This window comes from Phaethon aethereus (assembly GCF_964289735.1).
Source record: "Phaethon aethereus genome assembly, contig: HAP1_SCAFFOLD_108, whole genome shotgun sequence".
In the NCBI taxonomy this organism is placed as follows: domain Eukaryota; kingdom Metazoa; phylum Chordata; class Aves; order Phaethontiformes; family Phaethontidae; genus Phaethon; species Phaethon aethereus.
This window is the reverse complement of record NW_028113960.1, coordinates 260652-285052: the sequence shown is the minus strand read 5'-3', so window position 1 is coordinate 285052 and position 24401 is coordinate 260652. Positions and strand designations below refer to the sequence as shown.

At 47.5% G+C, this 24401-nt stretch overlaps 3 protein-coding genes across 3 annotated transcripts in view; 1 reads left to right on the top strand and 2 right to left on the bottom strand.

Moving 5' to 3' along the window:
• The window catches only part of LOC309416429 (serine/threonine-protein kinase PAK 3-like), a gene marked incomplete at its 5' end in the record, with an annotated part of 266010 nt that overhangs the window by 142086 nt on the left and 99523 nt on the right, over nucleotides 1-24401 (bottom strand). The gene's annotated exons all lie outside the window — the stretch shown is intronic.
• Nucleotides 1-24401, bottom strand: part of LOC309416404 (E3 ubiquitin-protein ligase RBBP6-like) — a gene marked incomplete at both ends in the record, with an annotated part of 135506 nt that overhangs the window by 38106 nt on the left and 72999 nt on the right.
• Nucleotides 311-23932, top strand: LOC309416408 (serine/threonine-protein kinase PAK 3-like; the record flags this gene model as incomplete). The annotated part of the gene is made up of 11 exons (XM_082015964.1): nucleotides 311-335; nucleotides 1075-1112; nucleotides 2134-2290; nucleotides 3912-3975; nucleotides 13272-13320; nucleotides 15223-15335; nucleotides 16091-16208; nucleotides 17045-17144; nucleotides 17585-17781; nucleotides 21692-21829; nucleotides 22991-23932. The coding sequence occupies 11 exons, from the start codon at nucleotides 311-313 to the stop codon at nucleotides 23081-23083; spliced, it is 1092 nt and encodes a 363-aa protein (XP_081872090.1). The 3' UTR covers nucleotides 23084-23932.

Below are 24401 nucleotides of genomic sequence, written 5' to 3'. Positions count from 1 at the left end.
TCACTCCAGGAAGACCCTCGTGGTGTGGGCATTCCCGTCCAAGAGCCTGCAGATGTGATGGGGATGTCCTTTATCCTCCTGGATGCCTAGAGTCTGCAAAATTGTGACGTACCGTTGCAAAAATGAGAGAGCAAGTCTGTGCTGCAGTTCGCGTTTTCTTTTCTTTGGCTTTTTCTGTATTGTATTTGCCAGACAGACCCTGGCTGGCCACACATGTAGCAAGTAAGTGGAGGTTTTTACTACTAGTTGGCTTCTGTATCGATGTGTTCTTTGGCTGTTCCTTAATAACGGAGTTGATTTTTAAACGAAAATGCCAGTAAGATACCATGACTTTGGTAAAGCTTCTGTCAAGAGCTGCAGCTAATAAGGGGGTGTCTCTATCCCACCGGGTGTGGACAGCTTTTGGACAGATTTACCTGCAGTGGTTCAGTTCCCCACACATGATCGTGTGTGGCAGTGGGGTCTGCAATTTCCTCAGTTTGCTGGTTCAACCAGTGCAACTGCTAAAATGCGGACTGGGAGAGCTTCTGTGAGAGAGAAACTGTGAGGTTAATCTCCAGAATTTACTACCGTTTCTCTTCTTTTGAGGGAAAGCATCTTTTTTTTTTAACTTGCATAATGAAGAGATTTGACTGTCTAAGTTGACACTTAATGTTTGCTAAAAAAGCACTTAGTTTTGTGGTGAACTGCAAAATTCAAAACACTTTGTGTACGCTCCTGAACTCAGGAGCTGTGACTGTGGTTTGTCAGAATAGAAGTGGCACAGCTAAGGTGGAATTTTGGCAAGCTTTAATGGGGGAACAGAAGCATGGACAGTTAAAGACCAATCTGCATTTTCTTGAATAAGTTTCCAATTCTTTTAGTTACTGGCAAAACAGGGCAAAAAATAGACACAAGAAAGTGTAGAATTTTCTATTGTCCTGTTACCCTCCTCTCTATGTAAAATAGCTGTTGCTCCTGGAGGGATGTTGTGAAAGAAACATGTCGTCTCTTTGGATTTCCTTGTTCTGTGGGTTTCCCCACAAAAGGCATTTTTATAACAGCATCTGGTTAATTTTCCTTTGCGCATTGCAGGTAAAATCGCCTGTGCATACCGAGAAACCCATCCTTCGGTGAGTGTGAAAGTAACCTTTAGCTTTCCTAGCATTTAAGAATGGTGGAGCAAGCTGTGAGATTTGCCCTTTGTGACAGAGTGCCAGCCTTGCAGGCTGAAGGAAAGTCAACCGTAGCGTCTTTGCAGCAGCAGCAAAGGTTGGGGTTAAATAGGAGGGTTCTTAAACCCTTGTATTGAACCACATTCGAATAAGTAGATACCTGTTAGCTTAATTAACTGTTACCATGACTGTAGATACAATGCCAAAGCAATGAACCAGCAACTAGATGTGACTTCTAGCGATATATCCAAGCATGACATTTTGTAAAATTGGACTTTGACTAAGCATGGGCATGGATAAGTTGTTTTCAGCAAGAATGAAAAACGCCAAGACAACTTAACAAAACAGCAGGGTCATTTGTAACCTTTAAATTGTGCTGTGCCACGTGTAACTTAGCACCGGGGCCTGTAGGACTACAGGCATGTCCAGATTGGTTCCTGAAGCTGTCTGAGCAGACCCAAGTGGTGTGTAATTGTCAAAGCTCCCAAGTGCCAAAGTGGTGACTGTCGCTCATGCTCCCGTCTGTCCACAGGGCACAAAACCAGCATGTGAACCCCCACCAGCTCTGCCTGTTTCTGAAGAAGCGGATGAAGGTGATGAGGAGGAGGAAGAAGGCATTGAACCTCCCCCTGTTCCCGCACCCTGGCCTGAACATACAAAACCAGTAAGTCCCAGCGTTGGATAGCACTGTATTTGGGATAATTCAGAGCTGCATGTTTCTGGTCAGACAGCACTTGCGGGTGAAGACTCTGCGGGCCACAGTCCTACCATGACAGTGCTTCACCCAGGCCACTGACACCCCGACAATCGGGTTTGAACTTTCCCATTTAGTCATGAGTTTCCTGTGATTCTGATAGGGTCCGTGAATTTATCTTAGTAGCAGAGAAGAGGCATCTTCGTAAGCATTTGCATTTGCAATATGATCTTAGGGGCATCTCTGCAAGCCAGCTTTCTGATACAACGCCTTTTCTTGTCACAGATCTACTCATGCTCTGTAACTGAACCTGCCGCTGCGCTGGCACCAGCTAAAGTGGCCACCACTCTGCAATGTGGACAATCAAACGCTTTGTCCAGAAACACAGACGGGCAGGAGACAAGATCTGGGCTGACAGATGAGGAGATCCTAGAGAAACTGAGTACGTATTCGGTATTTCTTTCTGTCCCATGCCCTGTGCCAGATGTGCCGGCCCTGCCTTCCCGCTGCTGCAGCGCAGAGCTGCCGGGAGGCGGCAGCACCCCATCTGACCTGGCTTCTGAGCCTTACTGCTGGAATGATCAGCATCTCGTTTGTGCAGCTGCCTGTGTAACGCGGCAGCCTGAGGAATACTGCTGTTCGTGCTGTCCACCACGGCTGTGCTTATTTGTGAATAAGCATAATATTGGCAGACAGTAAGTTATCCATGGGACAGCACTGTGCCCTGGTGGCCAAGAGGACCAATGGTATCCTGAGGTGCATTAAGAAGAGTGTGGCCAGCAGGTCGAGAGAGGTTATCCTCCCCGTCTACTCTGCGCTGGTGAGGCCTCATCTGGACTATTGCATCCGGTTGTGGGCTCCCCAGTTCAAGAGAGACAGGGAACTCCTGGAGCGAGTCCAACGGAGGGCTACGAGGATGATTAAGGGACTGGAATATCTCTTGTATGAGGAAAGGCTGAGAGACCTGGGGCTGTTTAGTCTGGAGAAGAGAAGACTGAGAGGGGACCTTTTCAATGTCTATCAATATCTGCAGGGTGGCTGTCAGGAGGATGGAGCCAGTCTCTTTTCAGTAGTGCCCAGTGACAGGACGAGGGGCAATGGGCATAAACTGCAGCACAGGAGTCCCACCTCAGCATGAGGAAAACTTCTTTACTGTGAGGGTGATGGAGCACTGGAACAGGCTGCCCAGAGAGGTTGTTGGAGGCTCCTTCTCTGGAGACCTTCCAAACCCGACTGGACGCGTTCCTGTGCAAGCTGCCCTCGGTGATCCTGCCTTGGCAGGGGGGTTGGACCTGATGATCTTCAGAGGTCCCTTCCAACCTCTACCATTCTGTGATTCTGTGGAGATCAACATGCGTGCAGTGTTGAGAGTGCAGGACAAGTGCGTGTCAATCCCAGTCAGGTTGCAGACAAGCAGTGTGGTTCTTAGACTGGCATAAGCAAGGTCTTCAGAACTTAGCCTGGTAATGAGTGGATGATGGTGATAGTTCTTAAAACCCCATCATTCCTGGTGAATGAACATGAGAAGCTGTTCTTTAAAAACATAAAGGCATTCTTCCGGCAAACTGCTGAAAGGTTGAGAAGATCCCCTCCTGGAAACACTCTGCAGTATTTTTCCTGTTCTGAAAATGGCACCTGTTCATCAAAATTGATTCCAGAACCCAAGGTGCATGTAATCTTTGGTAGTATTAAACCTTCCGTTGAATCACACAGAGTATTTATTCCTAAGGAAATAAAGGCTCTGTTGTTCCAGCGCTCGTTAGTGTTTCTTGACAACAAACACTTGCATTGGTGCTTGTTCTTTTCTGATACCTGTCTGCTGTGAATGTTTCTCCATGCTCTTAGTTTGCTGTCAAGGTAACTCTCCAAAGGACTGTAGAAAATCCGTCTTTGTGGAGGCTGTCTGTGCTGTGGAGCTGCCTGTATGACGAAGTTGTTGTTGTTGTTGTTGCCCAAGTGGCTACAAACGACTCACAAGCCCAGACAGTGGAGCTGCATTTCTGACCTGCTGGAAGTTGGTATCTCCAGTTTGCAGTGAGCATCTTTAATTTTGTTTCTTTCAGGGAGCGTTGTGAGCATGGGAGATCCTAAGAAGAAATATACTGAATTGGAGCAAATTGGCCAAGGGTGAGTCTGACCACAGTTACTGACACGAAAAATGGGCCAGGTATTTTGCTGGTGTAATATCAAGCGTGAAGTCGGGCAAGCTCCAGACATGTTCAGACAACCCTGGATTTAGATTCTCCTGTCTCTCAGTACCGATCAAATTTATAAGTGCGGTCGGAAGGCACGGCCAAAGACAACCTGATGGAGCCAATGTCTTGTCTGCAGCAAGGAGCAGGACCGGGAAGGTCTACTGTCCCTCAAGTGTGTGGCCCCTATTTGCTTATGTTCTTAGGGGGAGAAGGGGGAATAGTTTTTTGTATGTCGCAAAATAATCTGGCCACGCTAAAGAATGGCGAAAAAACTTTGTTGCCTAAAAGAGCCACTTAGCACCTGCTAGTTGTGAGATAGATACCAGTTCTCAATACCATTTCTTTTGAATATTTTGCTCTAAAAAGATATTCAGTGATCTGGATTATAACCACATAGTTTAGCAACAGAACGCAGAGATAAATAATAAGCTCTCTTTTCTAGCAGAGGCAGAAAAGAACAAAAATTCAGTAATAAACAGAGAGTTGAAGCACAAAGTACTTGATGAGAACATGCATCATCTGCCTGATGGCAGACCACTTGTGGATCCTGCAGGTTTTAGGAGTTTACAGAAAAAAAAACATCAGGCTATTTCCCTTTGAAGCCCAACCATGCTTACTGTAACTAGGATTAATTTGAAATGGTTCCGATGTGAGGAGGCAAGAAGAAATGGCATCAAAATTAGGTACCTGACTTGCGTTTTAAATACAGACAGACTCCCTGCTCGGTCAAAGTTTCCGTGGCTGTGTCGTAGTTCCGGGAGGGCCAGCGCCATTGTGTAGCACCAGGATCACGCTGCTGTCAGTGTCTGACAGAAGCTGTTCACTGACATCAGGAGATGTTTTCCTGCCTGTTAAGGCAGGTGACCTTAGTGTTTGTAAAGAAACCGTGACTGCTTGTGAGGTTTGGAGTCAGGGTAGCACGTTGCTGACCTAGAACTGATAGATGCTGCAGAAAGCCAGACGCACTCACGCTCTTTCTCTGGCAGGCTTTATCGTAGACACTTCTTGTTTGGTGGGGCACTTGTGGGAAGGTGTTTCTGCTCCATTCGTTGTATAAAAACCCTTTCTGGGATTGCCGCTTGCGTTGTACCCGAAGGTTTGGTTCTCATTGTCATTTGTAAAATGTCAGTGGACACTTAGAGCTGTGCCAGGCTCTCAAAAGATATGTGTCGACTGAAGAAGTGAGAGCCAGAAGAAACATGCGTGTGACGCACGTGTGACCGTGACAGTATGACCATCGCCCTCACAGTCTTTTGTTTTGCCCATCTGTCGTGGTTTAGCCCCAGCCGGCAACTAAGCACCACGCAGCCGCTCGCTCACTCCCCCTCCCACAGTAGGGTGGGGGAGAGAATTAGGAAAAAAAACCTTGTGGTTTGAGATAAACACAGTTTAATAGGACAGAAAGAAAGAAGGAAACAACAATGATAATACCGACAAAGGAATGTACAAGAACAAGTGATGCCCAATACAGCAATTGCTCACCACCCGGCGATCGACAGCCTGTCCCCGAGCAGCGATTTCCGCCCCCCGGCCAACTCCAGTTTATGTACTGGGCATGACGTCGGATGGTAGGGAATATCTCTTTGGCCAGTCTGGGTCAGCTGTCCCGGCTGTGTCCCCTCCCAGCTCCCCGTGCACCCCCAGCCTGCTTGCTGGCAGCCCAGCACAGGAAGCTGGACTGTCCTTGACTGCTCAGCAACAACCCAAAACATCAGCACATTATCAACAGTTTCTCATCCCAAATCCAAAACAGTCTCACACTGGCTTCTGTGAAGAAAACCAGCTCTATCCTGGCTGAAACCAGGACAGTATCCACCCCTTATTCCATACCATTTACGTCATGCCCAGGTCCTGTACTTTCAATACATTCCAATTATTCATTATTACTCTTCCTGTCTTTTAATATATACACACAGATATCACTTTCTTAGTCCATGGGCCATCACTTTAAAATGTCTGTGTAGTTCATTCAGTCCATGACTCTGGGCTTCATCCATCATAGCAGTCTCTCAGGGCAGGGGAGATGGTATGTGGTGTTGGATCGTTATCTGGCACGGTCCATGTCCATGATCTGCAGGTCGAAGATGTCGGTCTCGAGGGATTTGTTGGGCGCAAGCTGCTGAAGCCAGTTCTGGTTCCATCACTGCTGCATGTTGCTTAATTTCGGTGAAGCTCATTCTTCATCAGTCTGGGTGATTCTTACTGTAATACCATTGATATGGTAGATAGCAACCATAGTAGTAATGACATACTGTATTGTGTAACAATTAACATAATACAATTCAAATCATTGACTATTTTCACCCAAAATCAAGTCTCCTTGAGGTACACATCGGACTTCCCCATCCTTCCGCATTACCCACCAAGTGCACCCAGGTCCCTGGGCAAAGGCAATCCCACGAACGGGTTTACCTTTGCCTGAGGCAGGAGTAACCCAGACTGTCTTCCCCAGCATATTTCTCACATGCACCACAGGGACTTTATCCCCTTCTACAGTACGTAGAAGTTTTGATTGGGCAGGGCCGGCTCTATTAGTAGATCCCCTAGTGTTGACTAACCAGGTGGCTTTTGCTAAATGTTTATCCCAATGTTTGAATGTCCCATCACCCATTGCTCTCAGTGTAGTCTTTAACAGTCCGTTGTATCGTTCAATTTTTCCGGAAGCTGGTGCATGATAGGGGATGTGATACACCCACTCAATGCCGTGCTCTTTGGCCCAGGTGTCTATGAGGTTGTTTCGGAAATGAGTCCCATTGTCTGACTCAATTCTTTCGGGGGTGCCATGTCGCCATAAGACTTGCTTTTCAAGGCCCAGGATAGTGTTCCGGGCGGTGGCATGGGGCACAGGGTATGTTTCCAGCCATCCGGTGGTTGCTTCCACCATGGTAAGCACATAGCGCTTGCCTTGGCGAGTTTGTGGAAGTGTGATATAGTCAATCTGCCAGGCCTCCCCATATTTATATTTCAACCATCGTCCTTCATACCAGAGGGGCTTTAACCGCTTGGCTTGTTTGATCGCAGCACACGTTTCACATTCATGGATAACCTGTGCAACAGCATCCATGGTCAGGTCTACCCCTCGATCCCGAGCCCATCTATATGTTGCATCTCTTCCCTGATGGCCTGAGGTGTCATGGGCCCACCGAGCTATAAATAATTCACCCTTATGTTGCCAGTCCAGATCCACCTGAGCCACTTCAATCTTAGCAGCCTGATCCACCTGATGGTTGTTTTGATGTTCTTCGGTGGCCCGACTCTTGGGTACGTGAGCATCTACATGGCGTACTTTTATGACCAGATTCTCTAGTCGGGCAGCAATATCTTGCCACAATTCAGCAGCCCAGATGGGCTTGCCTCTGCGTTGCCAGTTGCTCTGCTTCCATTGCTGTAGCCACCCCCATAGAGCATTTGCCACCATCCATGAGTCAGTATAAAGATAGAGTACTGGCCATTTTTCTCGTTCAGCAATATCTAAAGCCAGCTGGATGGCTTTCACCTCTGCAAACTGACTTGATTCACCTTGTCCTTCAGCGGCTTCTGCGACTCGTCGTGTAGGGCTCCATACAGCAGCTTTCCACCTTCGATGTTTGCCTACAATACGACAGGACCCATCAGTAAACAGGGCATATTGCCTTTCGTTCTCTGGCAGTTCATTATATGGTGGAGCCTCTTCAGCACGCGCCACCTCCTCTTCTGGTGATATTCCAAAATCTTTGCCTTCTGGCCAGTCCATGATCACTTCCAAGATTCCCGGGCGATTAAGGTTTCCTATTCGAGCCCGCTGTGTAATAAGCGCGACCCACTTACTCCACGTAGCATCAGTCGCATGATGCGTAGAGGGGACCCTCCCTTTGAACATCCAGCCCAGCACCGGCAGTCGGGGTGCCAGGAGGAGCTGTGCTTCAGTACCAACCACTTCTGAGGCAGCTCGAACTCCTTCATATGCTGCCAGTATCTCCTTTTCAGTTGGAGTATAGCGGGACTCAGATCCCCTATATCCTCGACTCCAAAACCCGAGAGGTCGACCTCGAGTCTCTCCTGGTGCCTTCTGCCAGAGACTCCAGGTAGGGCCATTCTCCCCGGCTGCCGTGTAGAGCACATTTTTAACATCTTGTCCTGCTCGGACTGGCCCGAGGGCTACAGCATGAACTATCTCCTGCTTAATTTGCTCGAAGGCTTGTCGTTGCTCAGGGCCCCATTTAAAATCATTCTTCTTCCGGGTCACTTGATAAAGAGGGCTTACAATCAGACTGTAATTTGGAATATGCATTCTCCAGAAACCCACAACGCCCAGAAATGCTTGTGTTTCTTTTTTGCTAGTTGGTGGAGACATAGCTGTTATTTTGTTGATCACATCCGTTGGGATCTGTCGACGTCCATCTTGCCATTTTATTCCTAAAAACTGGATCTCTTGTGCAGGTCCTTTGACCTTACTTTGTTTTACAGCAAAACCAGCTTTCAGAAGGATTTGAATTATTTTCTTCCCTTTCTCAAAAACTTCTTCTGCTGTGTTGCCCCATACGATGATGTCGTCAATGTATTGCAGATGCTCTGGAGCTTCACCCTGTTCCAGTGCAGTTTGTATCAGCCCATGGCAAATGGTAGGGCTGTGTTTCCACCCCTGGGGAAGTCGATTCCAGGTGTATTGGACACCCCTCCAGGTGAAAGCAAACTGTGGCCTGCACTCTGCCGCCAAAGGGATCGAGAAAAACGCGTTAGCAATATCAATGGTGGCGTACCACTTGGCTGCCTTTGACTCCAGTTCATATTGAAGTTCTAGCATGTCTGGCACGGCAGCGCTCAGTGGTGGCGTGACTTCATTCAGGCCACGATAGTCTACTGTCAGTCTCCACTCTCCATTAGACTTTCGCACTGGCCATATGGGGCTGTTAAAGGGTGAGCGAGTCTTGCTGATCACTCCTTGGCTCTCCAGCCGACGAATCAGCTCATGGATGGGGATCAGGGAGTCTCTGTTGGTGCGATATTGCCGCCGGTGCACTGTTGTGGTAGCGATCGGCACCTGTTGTTCTTCGACCCTGAGCAACCCCACCACAGAAGGGTCCTCTGAGAGACCAGGCAAGGTGGACAGCTGTTTAATTTCTTCCGTCTCCAAGGCAGCTATACCAAAAGCCCACCGGTACCCTTTTGGGTCCTTGAAATACCCTCTCCTGAGATAGTCTATGCCCAGGATGCACGGAGCCTCTGGGCCAGTCACAATGGGGTGCTTCTGCCACTCATTCCCAGTTAGGCTCACTTCGGCCTCCAGTACAGTCAGCTGTTGGGATCCCCCTGTCACTCCAGAAATACAGATGGGTTCTGCCCCTATATGGCTTGATGGCATCAGGGTACATTGTGCACCGGTGTCCACTAAAGCCTTATATTCCTGTGGGTCTGATGTGCCAGGCCATCTAATCCACACAGTCCAATAAACTCGGTTATCCCTCTCCTCTGCCTGGCTGGAGGCAGGGCCCCTCTAATCCTGCTCATAGTACTCGTTACCCACTTCTTGTAAATAGGAATCAGAAGTCCCTTCAAGAGGATCAGAGGTGAGATCAGCTCTTCTATTCTTTCTGGGAAGCTGCCCACTGGAAAGTGGAGCGACGATTTTCCTCGAGGAACCTGAACCCCCTTTTGTAATTGTTTTTCCTTGCAGCTCGCGTACTCGTGCCTCTAGGGTCGAGGTAGGTTTTCCATCCCACCTCCTCATGTCCTCTCCGTAGTCACGCAATTGAAACCACAGGGTGGCTCGGGGTGTGTATCCTCTATATCTTCTCTCTTGAACAGAAGAGCGCTTACTCCTAATGGCTGAGACACTGGTCCGTGTGGGTGGAGGGTAGGGCATATCCTCTTTGAATTGCCGGAACTCTCGGGACAGTTTCTCTATAGCAGAGACGCAGGCCCGTAGGGAGGAAGAGAGACTTTCTTCGTATTGCCGGAGTTGGCCAGCCAATTCATCCACCGTTGGTCTCTCTCCGTCCTTCCAGGCCATTACTGCTAATGAGTTGGCATATGATGATGGTGCACTCCGTACAAACTTCCGCCACATAGGTTGCGTGCAATTGACTTCATCTGGATCTTTGGATGATTGTCCATTGTCCAAGTCACCATAAATCACTTCCAGCACCGCTAGCTCCCTCAGGTACTGGATACCTTTCTCCATGGTGGTCCACTTGCCTGGGTGACATAGAACATCTTCCTTGAAGGGATACCTTTCCTTCACACCCGACAGGAGTCGTCTCCAGAGGCTGAGGACTTGTGCACCTTTTCCAATTGCTTTGTCAATGCCCCCTTCCCTAGAAAGGGATCCCAGCTGCTTGGCTTCCCTACCCTCTAATTCCAGGCTACTGGCCCCATTATCCCAGCATCGGAGCAGCCAGGTGACAATGTGCTCACCTGGACGACGGCTGAAATCCTTTCGCATATCTCGCAATTCACTCAGGGATAGAGATCGGGTAGTTACCGTCTCTTTTATAAGTTCTTCCTCTTCCTCCTCTTCAAGCAATGACTCGCTCTCTTCCCTCTTCCGTGCTTGTGATGGCCCTGCTTCAGAGCACTCTGCCTCCTCACTCTCTTCCTCTGGCTCCTTCTTAGCAGGATCTTCCTCCTCCCTTACTAAACGAGATGACTTCCGCTTCCAAGATTTCTTCTTTTGTACAGGGGCAACTGATACCGGGATGGGCTGGTTCTCTGGTTCAGCTGCAACAGTCTGAGTAGCTACAGTGCCTGTTGCAGGGGTTGGAGTAGTCACAGTGGCCGCCACAGGGGTTTGAGTAGCTACAGTGCCTGTTGCAGGGGTTGGAGTAGTCACAGTGCCTGCCACATTGCCATCAGACCCAGAGACCCTCTCTCCCCTTTGCACAGTGTTAAATAGAGCTCGGTAGGCATGGGCCAGGCCCCAGCACATGGCAATGATTTGTGTCTCCTTGGAGCTGCCAGGCTGACAGCATACTTCTTCCAGATATTCTGCTAGTTTATCAGGATTCTGCACTTGTTCGGGAGTGAAGCTCCAAAACACCGGAGGTGCCCACCGCCCCAGGCATTTGCCCATGCTGTTCCACACGCCCTGCCATTCATAACTATCCAGCCTTGGGGCAGATCTCCGGGTGATATTCTTAAATTGCTTGCCAACCTTAGACAAAACCGAAACAATGTTCCCCAGAAGTAGCAATAGAGGTATTATAACTACCCAAGGGTGTTCAAAATACGGAAAAATTACTGTGATGAAGGAGGAAACGTTATGATAGAGGGTAGCAAAGGTACCATTCTACATTTCCTCCATAGAAAGCCTTTCAGAGGCAGAAGTATAATTGCTAATCGTCTCCACAAGACTGTAGCCAAAATACAGTAACGGCTTTAGTACAGAGTTCAGATGATACCACATTAAGCTCAAGGTCAGTGCTCGAAAAACAAAACTTGCAGGCGAGTACAGCAGCCCGCAGAGACCAACACCGATCCTTAACATGTACAACAAAGACGAGAGCATCATGCAAATCAAATAAACTGATATTGTGACCTGCAACTGTTATTATCTCAAGCCTCGGGCCCCACGTTGGGCGCCAAAAAGGACTGTCGTGGTTTAGCCCCAGCCGGCAACTAAGCACCACGCAGCCGCTCGCTCACTCCCCCTCCCACAGTAGGGTGGGGGAGAGAATTAGGAAAAAAAACCTTGTGGGTTGAGATAAACACAGTTTAATAGGACAGAAAGAAAGAAGGAAACAACAATGATAATACCGACAAAGGAATGTACAAGAACAAGTGATGCCCAATACAGCAATTGCTCACCACCCGGCGATCGACAGCCTGTCCCCGAGCAGCGATTTCCGCCCCCCGGCCAACTCCAGTTTATGTACTGGGCATGACGTCGGATGGTAGGGAATATCTCTTTGGCCAGTCTGGGTCAGCTGTCCCGGCTGTGTCCCCTCCCAGCTCCCCGTGCACCCCCAGCCTGCTTGCTGGCAGCCCAGCACAGGAAGCTGGACTGTCCTTGACTGCTCAGCAACAACCCAAAACATCAGCACATTATCAACAGTTCCTCATCCCAAATCCAAAACACAGTCTCACACTAGCTTCTGTGAAGAAAACCAGCTCTATCCTGGCTGAAACCAGGACACCATCCTAGGAGTGAGCTTGTACAAAGGTGCCTCAGCAGCTGGTGGGAAGAGAAGTGGCTAATATCTGGCCTGAAAGGGTCTCTGAACTGATTTCCTCCAGCTTTTAGTGCAGCCTGAAGATGGCACGCCCTTCTTACAGAGCAGTGAGCGTGCTGCCGTCACCAGCTCGTGACTGTCATGCTGCAGGTCAATTTGTAGTGATGGGGAAAAATCCTCCAGAAAAAAATCGTCCCTGGTGCCTGTTGGATAGCAGTGCTTCAGACATATTTCAGCCTGCAGGTACACAAACAAGCCAGGGGATCAGGTGAAAAGGAGCAAACTGATTTTGGCATTGTCAGTCAGTGGGACACTTGCCGGATGGGTGTTCCCACTTCTCAGAATTCCCTCGCTGGCTCTCCGTTGCCTCACTGTCCGTGCAGACGTCAGCTTTGACATGATGGCAGTGTAAACTTGTGCTTAGCTCAGAAGGAACACTAATGGGGTTTACAAGCCTGCAGTTACTTTAAACCCAAAGGGGTTTCCTCTGACCGTGGCCTTTCAGGCCCTTCACATCATTACAGGGGAAGAACCTCTTTTAACAAGAGGCAGATGGCAAACAAAACGCCACACTGCCTAGTCCGCAGATGAGAGCACCATTTCTTTCTGGTGGCTCTACAACACAACCCGTGTCTGCCACAGGAGGAAAATACAGATACCATGAAGAGTCCTTCACGTGTCCGGTGCACCTAACAGAAGCAGCTGCTGAGGGCTCTTGACACCTAAAGAAGCTGTCTAAGGATCCCGTGTTTGGAGCACAACATGCCTTAACCTGCTCTAGCTGTGACCTTGTAGGATGGCTGGAGAATAGTTTCCTTGCTTTGCTATGCTGGGGAAAGCTGTGTGTGGATCCTTTCCTCATGTTGGACATCCCTTGTTCTTCACGTTGGGCATAAGTTTTCTCTTGGATACCCTGCGTGGCAGAGGGCTGGTGGGCTGCTGCGCTGTGCGCTGCTGCCTGAAGGAGTGGGTGAACAAAGGTGTTTTTTAAACCCTACAGGCAGCAGCGATCTCCTGTCTGGGCTTGCTTTCACTCCTAGGGACTAAAGTGCTCCTTTCTTTGCTGCTGTTTTGCTTCTAGGGCGTCAGGAACTGTTTACATGGCGATGGACATCACCACAGGACAAGAGGTAAGTGTCCACAGTCCCAGCCGATTTTGCAGGTCTTTAGTGCTCTCCCCTCTGGTGCGAAGGGTGGATGGGGCTTTTGGGTGGCCAGTAGATCTTTACTGCCAAGGCGGTTCCTCTGAAGCACAGGCTAGTGTCAGCTGGCAAAATGCATCATCTGCTGTCTTCAGCCTTCAGAAATCCCAGCAAGCTTTTGGGACTGATAAAAACAGTATCATTTTTATTGCCAGCGTCAATGTGTTGGTTTAGAAATCATTCTCTTGTCTGTCAGTGTAGAAGAAGTATATCAAGAGCAAAGATCTCTCCCAAACCAAACAGTCGTGTTTAAGTCTGGTGTCGGTGACAGCCCATTACAGCCCGTGAAGTGCTCGCAGGGAAGTGGGGGCCAGGAGGGTGAGAAACGAATCTTGAAGGAAAGCGGCGTTAGCTTTGACAGCCCCTTTAGTGACCAGTTTAAAGTGGCCTCTTCACATTCCTTTCCTTTTCCAAGGCAAGCGGTCTTGAATCTATACAAACCCTGCCTGAAAATGTGGCTAGAAACCCAGGAATGGGAGCGGAGTGGTGGTCTCTTTCGTGCCATGTTGAGAGCAGGACTAGATAGAGGCGCTTTATAACTGCTCTTAGGTAGAGGTCTAGCCCTGCTTAGGACCCGGGGTGTATCCATCAAATGACATAGAATGGATTATTTTTTTGAAACCCTCAAAGTAATTGCCAATCTGAACTGTGTTAAGGAATGTGTATTTCGAGTTGCAAAGTCAAGATTCAAGAAGCTAGGAAGTGCCAGGTGTAGATAGCTAGGGTCTGGCGGCCGGAAGATATCGCGCTGTACGGAAAGTTAGGGCCCCTCTCCTGAAAGCCAATAGCGTTTAATTTATGATGCAAGCAGACGGAAGTGAGGTTAGAAACCTAAGCTATATAACGCCGTGTCACACACTAATAAACGCCATTTGCCGTCTACCACATTGGTGTCAGCGAGCTGATGGCCCGAGCGTTCCTGAACCAGGTCGCCACGCCTGCGAAGGCAACAGCCAGGACTGTATTTTTTGTGTGTGTAACCTTAATGATTGTTTTAGTATGGCTTTTGAAATGTAATGTACGTCTGTGTTTTCTCTCTGTTATGCCGTCAAGTCAAGAGTAACAGCAGTTGCTGAAATAATGATGACAAATCGTACAATTACTAAAGCATTACCAGCAGTTTTTGTGTATCTTGGCAGTAACAAAATCACTTCCTGCTTGCAAACTGTGCATCAACAATAATAGTGGTGGTAAACTAAGACCATCTGAGAAGAATGAACTACCTGAAAGGGGGTTGTGGCGATGAGGGTGTTGGTCTCTTCTCCCAAGTAACTAGTGATAGGACAAGAGGAAATGGCCTCAAGTTGCGCCAGGGGAGGTTTAGATTGGATATTAGGAAAAATTTCTTCACTGAGAGGGTGGTCAGGCATTGGAACAGGCTGCCCAGGGAGGTGGTGGAGTCGCCATCCCTGGAAGTGTTCAAAAAACGTGTGGATGTGGCGCTTCAGGACATGGTTTAGGGGACATGGTGGTTCTGGATTAATGGTTGGACTTGATGATCTTAAAGGTCCTTTCCAACCTAGTGATTCTGTGATTCTGTGATTCTGTGAATGTCGGTCCAGAGAGTGTTGTTAGAGATGCGTGCTTGATAGTTTAAAGAGCATTTGTACAGATTTCACAAGACAAAATGTATATGGCCGTGTGTCCTGTAACTAGCACCCAGGCTAGCAGAGAAATTGGGTGTTGTAATATAAGTTACTGAGCTCTTTGGTCTGATACCAAGACAGTTTGGCACAGCTCTGCTATGTCATTCCAAAAACACGCGCTCCATGTTCATTGGGACCTTGTGCAACAGGCTACTCAAGTTAATGGCTTTCCCTGTCGTTTTAGGTGGCCATAAAGCAAATTAATCTCCAACAACAGCCCAAAAAGGAACTAATAGTTAACGAAATCCTCATCATGAGAGAAAACAAGAGCTCCAATATTGTGAACTATTTAGACAGGTGAGTAGTTCTGGTATGATCACGTGAATGTTCATGTACATGCTGCAAGCCAAACCTTTTTAAAAACCCCTTTGGTCACTGGCAGAAAATTGACCTCTATTGTTTATCTACTCATAGCCAGTGTATGGGAGGAGACTGCATTTTGTCTGCATTAATCTTTTCTGGCATATATTGCTTAAGACTGTTTTCAAGGACCTGGCACAGCCATCTCAGCCTACCTCCATGTTTTTTTGTTGTTGGCTTGATTGGTTTTGTGGTTAAGTTGATCATCTTTTCTGTGTCTTATCATAAGTGCTGGTAAATCCTCCTCGAAATTACTTCCTTTGGGCTGTTCCTGCTCTTTTCCATTGCTGTGGATATCAGGAAGGTGAAGTTCTTGTTTGCAGAAACACGTAATTTGCCACTTTTTAAATTGTTTCTCCTGTTCCTGGATGTATTTTCTGGTAGGTTTTCCAAACTGTTGACCAATTCCTGTCCTCACTGGTACACATCCTCCTGGTCCAAGATTTATCTTTGCCATTACTGAACTTCAATTTTTCACTTGCTTGCCAACTCGGACCTCTAATTGTTCACTTATGGGCCTTCCTCATTTAGACCGCACAGGTTCTAAGTCCTGTATAGCCTAGAGGGAATGTCTATTCATGTTGTCCTGTCCTCATGTAAGAATGACTTGGAAACAAAATCAGCTGTAGCCTTTTTCCAGAGGTAATTTGGCCGTGCACACTCATCTCAGTGCCATTGTTTTCTTCTTTCAGCTACCTCGTCGGTGACACACTGTGGGTGGTTATGGAATACCTAGCTGGAGGCTCTTTAAATGATGTTCTTGAGGAGACATGTATGGATGAAGGACAGATAGCAGCTGTCTGTAGGGAGGTAAGGGATCCCGCCTGTGCTTCCCATTACTGGGACAGGATGGTACTTCTAAGCAGGTGGTAAGAAGATGAGAGGTTTCATGTTCAGAGCTTTGTTTCTGTGTTGCTTTTATGATACGGAGAAGAAAGAGCATCTTAAGTGAACTGCCTGCCAGTATCGCTGCACTTCTTACACTCTGTTGTTTTACTCATAGAATTTTATTGTACTATTTCTTTTTTTGTTGTTTTTCGTTTTACTCTTCTCAACTTTGCCTCTCTAAACCTTTGCCTGGAGCATGCCTGTACTGCATTCCTTTCGTGTACAAGCAAATATGCTGGTGGCAGAATTTTAAAATGCCAACAAAGAAAAAGAGGGGCTCCTTCATCCCAGTCCTCGGCTTAAAAGAATAGCACTCCACCCAAAACGGTGGTTGCTCCTGAAAAATGCCTAACACGCTATTTCCAGATCTGCCGTCAAGCCTAACAATAAAATCTTTCTCATGCGACCTCCGACTCAAAAGTGATCCATCTTATACCGAAGGAAGGGACTTTTTGGTTTTTGGCAAACCATAGTTTGTCACCTGGGTGGAGATAGCACATTCCCTGCAGCAGCAGTCATTCCGTGCGTGCTTTCAGGGGACAGTCTGTGCCAAGAATTGACATTTCTGTTTCAAAAGCTACTACGCCTTCGTTTAGGAAGTTATTACTCTGTGTTGAAGCAGCAAGCTCTTCCTCTTGAGAGCACAATACTCTGCCATTACTCTCAATTCAACTAGAAATTAAATCCTTTAGAGCCATTTCTTTTCTTGTGTGATCACTAAGTAAGTTTTACCCTCATGTTTCTTTTTGATCTATGAGTGCCTACAAGCTCTGGATTGCCTTCATTCCAACCAAGTGATCCACAGAGACATCAAAAGCGACAATATCCTCCTCGGAATGGATGGATCTGTCAAACTGAGTAGGTATCCTTGGTCAGGTGCAGCATTCCCAGGATGTGGTGTGGGGCTGCTTTTGACTGACTGCCTGTTACCCAAAAGCGATGCCTGTGGTAGTGCACTGGCAGACCACTGCTGCGAGCTAAGAGCACAGTGCCAACGTCCAGAGAGGTACAGAAAGGAAAAAGGTGTAAAGAGTGGTTTCGGTTTGTGTAGGTCCCTTCCAGAAGGGGCAGTAATAAAGAATAATCTAAAGCTTCAAGTGAATAAGAGCCACTGCATGAAACTTGAGGGGTTTTTCAGTGGCCACTTCAGTATTTCCTTGGCTCGAGCACTGAGTAAACAGAGCATGGCCGCTTTACCAGATAGATTCAACAACGCCTTCTGAGGCATCTGGAAGGGATTTCTTTTGCTTGGTTTCATAAATCAAGCTGCCTTTAACAGTACTTGTTTTTCTCCTCAGCTGATTTTGGCTTGTGTGCTCAGATCACCCCTGAGCAGAGTCAACGGAGCACGATGGTCGGGTCTCCTTACTGGATGGCACCAGAAGTGGTGTCGGGAAACGCATACGGGCCCAAAGTGGACATCTGGTCGCTTGGGATCACGGCAATTGAAATGGCACAAGGAGAACCTCCTTACGTTAATGCTCATCCTCTCAGGGTAAGGTGCGAATAAAACCAGAGACCACCGTCTTTCTAACCTGCCCCATGTTTTGTCTCCCATGAGACAAAATCCCAGTTACACCAGCTTGAACTAGTTCCACCAAGGGCTGCTTCTAAATATGTCGCTGGAGCATATCGGCATATATTGTAGCTGTCGTTATGTCAATAGGGGGACCTTAAAAGAGAAGTGACATGTAGACTGTTCAGAAATGTGTCATTTTTGCCCTCAACCACGCTTGAGATTTCTCATGTGCTTTTAGAACTCTCTTTGAGCTGTATCTCTGAATGACAAGAATTTTTCAGCAGCAAGATCCTCCAGTTGGGGAATTTTTATGAAAAATATTTCAACTGTACGTGCAGAAGTCTTTCCAAACTCAGATCAGTGCCGATTGCTCACCTGCGCCTTTCAGGAAGTGTCACTGGTTCTAGTAATGCCATAATCACTTCTTAACAAATGCATTTCTACAAGTCTGTTTTGGCACAGGTACTTGTAGTACACTAGTGTATTTTGATGTTTTGAAGTTTCCAGTTTTGTCCTAATTCCTTAAAATGAAATGACCAGTTCTTATACCAAAGGAGTGTGTCATAGTGGAGGAATGTCTGCCAAGATAACACCTCATGACTGAGAGCTGAAACAGAGCTCAATGCTGCACAGTTAATTCCTGACAGGATGCAGGAATTCAGGAGGAAATTAAGTTTGCTCTATGCGTATACATACGCAATTCTTATTAAGGCTAGAATTAAAATAGAGCCTGACCTTTAGCTTTTCTCATAGCAGTAAGGCTGTGCTCTCTCTGGTCTGTGGCACCCCGACTGCGTACTGCAGACTGAAAGAAGAAACAAGAGAATGGTCAGGAAATACCCCCAGCCAAGCAAAGAGAGGAGCCCACACTCCACCTGCTTCCCTGGGAGACCCTTGCAAAAAATGCATTTGCATAAGGCAGCAAAAACCCGTGAAGAGCATTAGCGTGACTGGTCGGGATGCTGAAGGTTCCCTGCCTCCTTAACCTCAAATGCTGATTAGGGCTCCTCGAGAAGCCTCAGGTCAACTGTTTGTTAGAAAGATCACTGGATTTCTTCTCTCTGACCAAACTCAGCTCTTCCTGCCCTCACCCAGATTCTTTGAGATGCTCTTTTTCTCCATATATGCCTCATCTCCTGCTGGAGATACGATCAGCTTGGACACTTAGAGCTTCAAGGCATCTTCAGGTGTCTTAGTAAAACTGTGGTAGATGAAAATCAGGCACCTGAAGTTGCTTCCATCCGCATTGGCTTCCTGGGCTCTTTTTCAGCGGTTGTTGCCCCTGAGCTAGGAACAGTGAACAGCCTGTGATGGACTGCCTGAAGTTCCCCAGTTATCAGCTAGTTTTATTAAGGTCAATCAACCCCGACAGGATTGATTTGTTTTTTATGAAGGATTGTTTTAATAATGGAAGGCACACAGGAGCTTCTGTTACTTAAACACCTAAATAAATTGTAAGGGCATGAAAGGCTCATTAGTCCTAGAGTTAGCAGCAGTCTTCATGTAGATGCAGTGTTGTTTTCCACGTGTAGAGCAGGCGCATCCCATGCTGCTCACGTTCTTTCCAGCTGATGCAGAACTCACAGGAATGAACAATTTTCGAGCCATGTGTGTCTTGGATGTGTCTGTGATGGTATTTGTTTCCTCTCACTATGATTTCCTTCCATCCGGCACATGCCGAGGGCCTGGGGGACAAACACTGGTGTGATAAAAACCCTTTGAAATTCAGGTTGGACCTCCTCCTGATTTCAATTAAAAAAAAAAACAAACAGAAAACCACAGAAACAAAACAAAGCCTTAAGCATTTCTTTTTCATTTCTTAACCACAGCGCATCAATTTGTCTCAAAACTGTAGCATTTTTTTCAAATGCTGCACATCTTCTACAGTTTCAGGCTTCTTAATCATCTGTATGTTGTTCTGTCACGTATCTGGGTGACCTGGATACCTTTAGGATCTTGCTTTCACAGACTGCAGCTGTAATGGTCTGCTGAAGCCTTTCTTGTTTCTTGGCATGTGAAACAAATTAATGAGCTTATTGCCCCTTTGCAGCTACTGCGAACGCTCCTTTCCTTTGTACCGTACTTGCTTTTCTTTGCCAGCTGCATATCATAGGAGACCAAAAGATATGTGATAAGAAGGTACTTCAGCTTCCCGTAGACCTTTCCCTGTTCTGGTGGAAATATTGAAAAGGGGACGTACCGAGCTGAAGATGACTCTTCTTTGGGATTCATGTTCTGAGAAGAAACAAGTAACTAAAAGAGCTCCATTTGTCCTGGCACTCCTGTTTCACACTCAGGTGAATGTGGCTGCAGTAAAATCCCCAAAGCTGCCGTTGGTGCTGTAGTCCTTTCCCGCAGGAGAAGTATCATCCCTTGGGTAGCGCAATTGAAGCGTAGTGAGGACAGGCACTCCAGCTCACCACTGTGTCCGGTGGCTGAGGTCAGCTGCAGATGGACAGGACCAGACTGATGTTGTGACATTTATGTTGTGGGAAAAGTAAAGAAGCTTCCTTTTATTGTTTTTACTCTAGGATCGTTTCTTTGCCTTTTTAGGCTTGGAAATTGTCCTCTGTATTTAAGAGGACAATAGCAAAGTCAATGTGGTCCCGGTCTAGTTAAGTGCCAGTAGAACAGAGCTGTGTTCTAATGGCAGACGTTTTAATGGAAGACCCCACGGCCTATTTCTATCATTATTGCTGTGTAGTTTAGACGTATTCTGGAAGTTTATGTCTGAATAGTTCAAAAGGTTTGTCTTCCGTTTCTACATAACATCTTGCAAAAGCGCAATGAACTCATCTCGCTGGCTTCTCAGCATGTTAGACCTTGGTTACAAGCGAACCACACTGGATACTGCTCACCCTGTGTTTTGCAAAATGACGTTGTACTCCCTTGGCCTGAGGAATATCAGGAAGACTTGCTCAGCTGCATGAACACCGTCAGCTGCTTGGCAGTGAACATCCTTGGCTTTGCTTAGGAAACTTGAGCTTAGCTTCGGCTGGATGCTGTTGAAGAGGAGAAAGGCTGGAATTTTCAAGTGTTTGGCTAGGCTTGTGTGCACAGAATGACTGTGCATTCAGATGAGCAGCTGGACATTTATGCACAACATGGAGGGGAATCCACAGAGGACTCAACCCTTAACACAGGTGAATACTCCCAATTCTGAGGCAGCGGAGTGTTACCATAGCGATGGAATTACTCGTTTTTCTGATAGCAAGCATTAAACGTTTTCTTCTTAACACATAAGTGACGCTGATCTGGAATTTGGAGACTGCTGAAAGACGTTGTTGCAGCTTGGCTCCCATCTGCCCAAAGATGCATTTTCTTCATAAGATATTTGTGCATGCAACTTATGTGCCTGTGTTGAAAAAAAGGTTCCCAATGTTTCTGTTTCTTTATCCAAGGACTAAGCTGATGGATTTCCTTTTTTCCCATCTGGTTACCATTTTTATCAAGAGCAGAGCAAAAAACTTGGCTACCTTTGCTTTATGGAAGCTGTACTTTAGGGAACAGTGAGCCCCGCCGAGATGCATTTTCTGTAGTAATCCTCAGAAATAATAGCGTTAGGCCAAATTCACTCTTTAAAAGAGGCTGTAAACTGTCACTGTCACAAGCCTGTCACTACTTGGAGAAGCAAAATGTGCTTTTGCCGATGTAGTTCATACTAACCAGGTCAGTCCGTGAAATCAGCTGTCAAGGCAAGATCATTTTGATATTGGAAGAGCTGTGGCTGCCTCCAGGTTTTTTATGTAGCTATAGAAAAATCCTGTCTGACCCCCTGCCAGGGAAGAAACTGCCACTGGAGACTGAACCTTAAAAAATGGGGTCTATCTGGGCAGTTATGGATATGAAGGAAACAGGTGGAGTCTCATGTTCCCTTTTTCTCTAGGCGCTGCATCTGATCGCTACGAACGGGACACCAGAGCTGCAGAACCCTGAGCGATTGTCCGCGGTGTTTCGCGACTTTCTGAGCTGCTGCCTGGAGGTGGATGTGGACAGGCGAGGGTCTGCCAAGGAACTTCTGCAGGTAAAAGGGGACACGGCTGCAAGCGGAACAGCTGTTCTATGGAATGGTTTTCTCACCAGCTAAACTCAAAGGCATGAGACGGAACCCCCTCATATTAGTCTCCAGTCTTGGTGCTTTTCAAAAGGAAAAGAAGTGGAATCATAGAACGGTTTGGGTTGGAAGGGATCTTTAAAGGTCATCTAGTCCAACCCCCGTACAGTGATCAGGGACATCTTCGACTAGAGCAGGTTGCTCAGAGCCCCGTCCAACCTGGCCTGGAATGTTCCCAGGGATGGGGCATCTACCACCTCTCCGGGCAACCTGTGCCAGTGTTTCACCACCTCATTGCAAAAAAATTCTTCCTTAGATCCAGCCTGAATCTACCCTCTTGTCGTTTAAAACCATGACCCCTTGTCCTGTTGCAAGAGACCCTGCTAAAAAACCTGTCCCCATCTTTCTTTAGAAGCCCCCTTTAAGTACTGGAAGGCTGCAAAAAGGTCTCTCCGGAGCCTCCTCTTCTCCAGGCTGAACAACCCCAACTCTCTCAGCCTGTCCTCCTAGGAGAGGTATTCTGTCCCTCTGATCATTTTTGCGGCCCTGTGTTGAATTTTGGTAGTATATTCAGCTCTACATAGTGGCAAATGGGATGGTAGCCACTGCTCTCGCTGCAAGCCAGAGCTGAGTCCGTCAGCGCTCTGTCACTGGTGTCCCTGCTCTTGTCTTGGTGCTGAAAACCTGTACCTCCGTGGCCTTCAGAAGAACACATGGGCCTAAATACTCCTGGCATAAACATTTCCTGGAGCTATTGGAGTTCCCTAAGGAACGGTTTATGCCTCTGCTCTTTTCTGACAACTCAGATAGCCCATGTCTTTAAAAAACAGGAACCTAAGTAAGTAACTTGCGTTTCCTGAAAGGAACAAGGCCCTGGGAGAGCAAACAGCATTCCCAGAGTGCTGGCAGGGCAGAAATGCCAGCACGCTGAAGACAACTTGATAAAGGGATTAATGGGATTTTGGACCCTGTTTGCCTGTGATAGCAAGGTACTGGACATGAAGACGCAGGTGCAGATGGTCCCCTCAGTCCTGTTTCAGCGTATTCCCCATAACCAGAGAAATGCTGCTTGAGGCTGTGAGTACCTGAGTTTGGAAAGTAACGGTTCATTTCTTTTTTTCCTTTGCACAGCATCCATTCCTAAAATTAGCCAAGCCTCTCTCCAGCCTGACGCCGCTGATCACGGAAGCAAAGGAAGCGAATAAGAACGGCAGCAGCCACTAGTGCTTCAAGCCGGCTTTCTCCCATGCCAGCTCAGAGCAGAACTGAGAATAAAACTCTATAGAACCTCAACGCTTGTGCTGTGGGACAGGTGGATGGATAAAGTAGCCAATGGTCACAGTCATGGTGGTAGGAGGGAGAACAACCCAGCCCCTCAAGGAGTAAAATATGACCGTTTCTCTTCTTCCTGCCTTCTGGCTCCTGAATTTATTTTGAAGACGAAACAGGGCTTAAGACAGAGAGGTAACGACCACAAATGCTTGCCTGCCTCAGCCATTTCCAAGGGAAAGCAAATTCAGTTGGAAGGTCCCCTTCCTTCTCACCCTGTGAATAAGCTGTACACTCACTTTGAAATTGTGACAGTCAAAAGAGCAAGTGAAGCAACAGCCACCCAGTGTTAAAAAAAAAAAAAAAAAAAGGAAAAAACCCTGTAAAACAGCTTAGCGCTGTAGTCTTCATGTCTAGGCCTGGTCCTGCAAAGGGCTAAGTAGCCTTTAAGGTATGAACCACCGTCCTGTTTTGGCAGTAGGAAGGCAGGATGCTTGGGCTGTTGTTGGATTAGGCCATTGGCTTGTTTGGCTTTGGCTTCTTGTTTAGTTCCAGTTTTTGTGTTGCCACTGTCATTCATACCTCAACTGAACTACTGTCGCTCGCTCTGTCCGTCCCAGTGTCCTCGGCTGAGGCAACGGACGGATGCAATGCTGATGGACGGCAGCAGTGAGCACAGCTGTGGGAGGTGCGCCCAGGGAGAGGAAATCTTCCACGTAGTGACCGAGCTGCGGGAGGAGGTGACTAGGTTGAGGCTATCAGGGAGAGCGAGCAAGCGAGAGACTCTTAGAACTGCACCCTGCCTTCCCTGGGACAGGCCCACCAGGGAGATGGGACGCATCATATGGGGGATTGCCTATCCTCTGCCCAGCTGGCTGAACACAGTGACTCCAGTATGCCCTCCGGAAGTCCAAAGGGGCAGTTCTGCTGTGGTTTCTAACACATCAATAACCCTTGCGTCTTTGCTGTCACACAGCTCTCCATCCTCCCTACCTCCACTGAGCTGGCAGACTGCAGCACCTCGCTAGCACCATCCCTCAAACATCGGCGTGCCGCCCCCAGGCTCATCTCTAGCGAGCCGGGTTTTATCCCCTTCCCCCTTCGAATCTAGTTTAAGGCTCTTTCATGGAGCCCTGCTAAGTCCTGTGCAAAGACCCTTTTCCCCCTTTGAGACACGTGTACCCCACCTGTCACCAGCAGGCCTGGTGTGTGGACCAGCTCATGATCAAAAACCTCCCAATTCTGCCGGTGTCACCGGGCTCAAGCTGCTGGC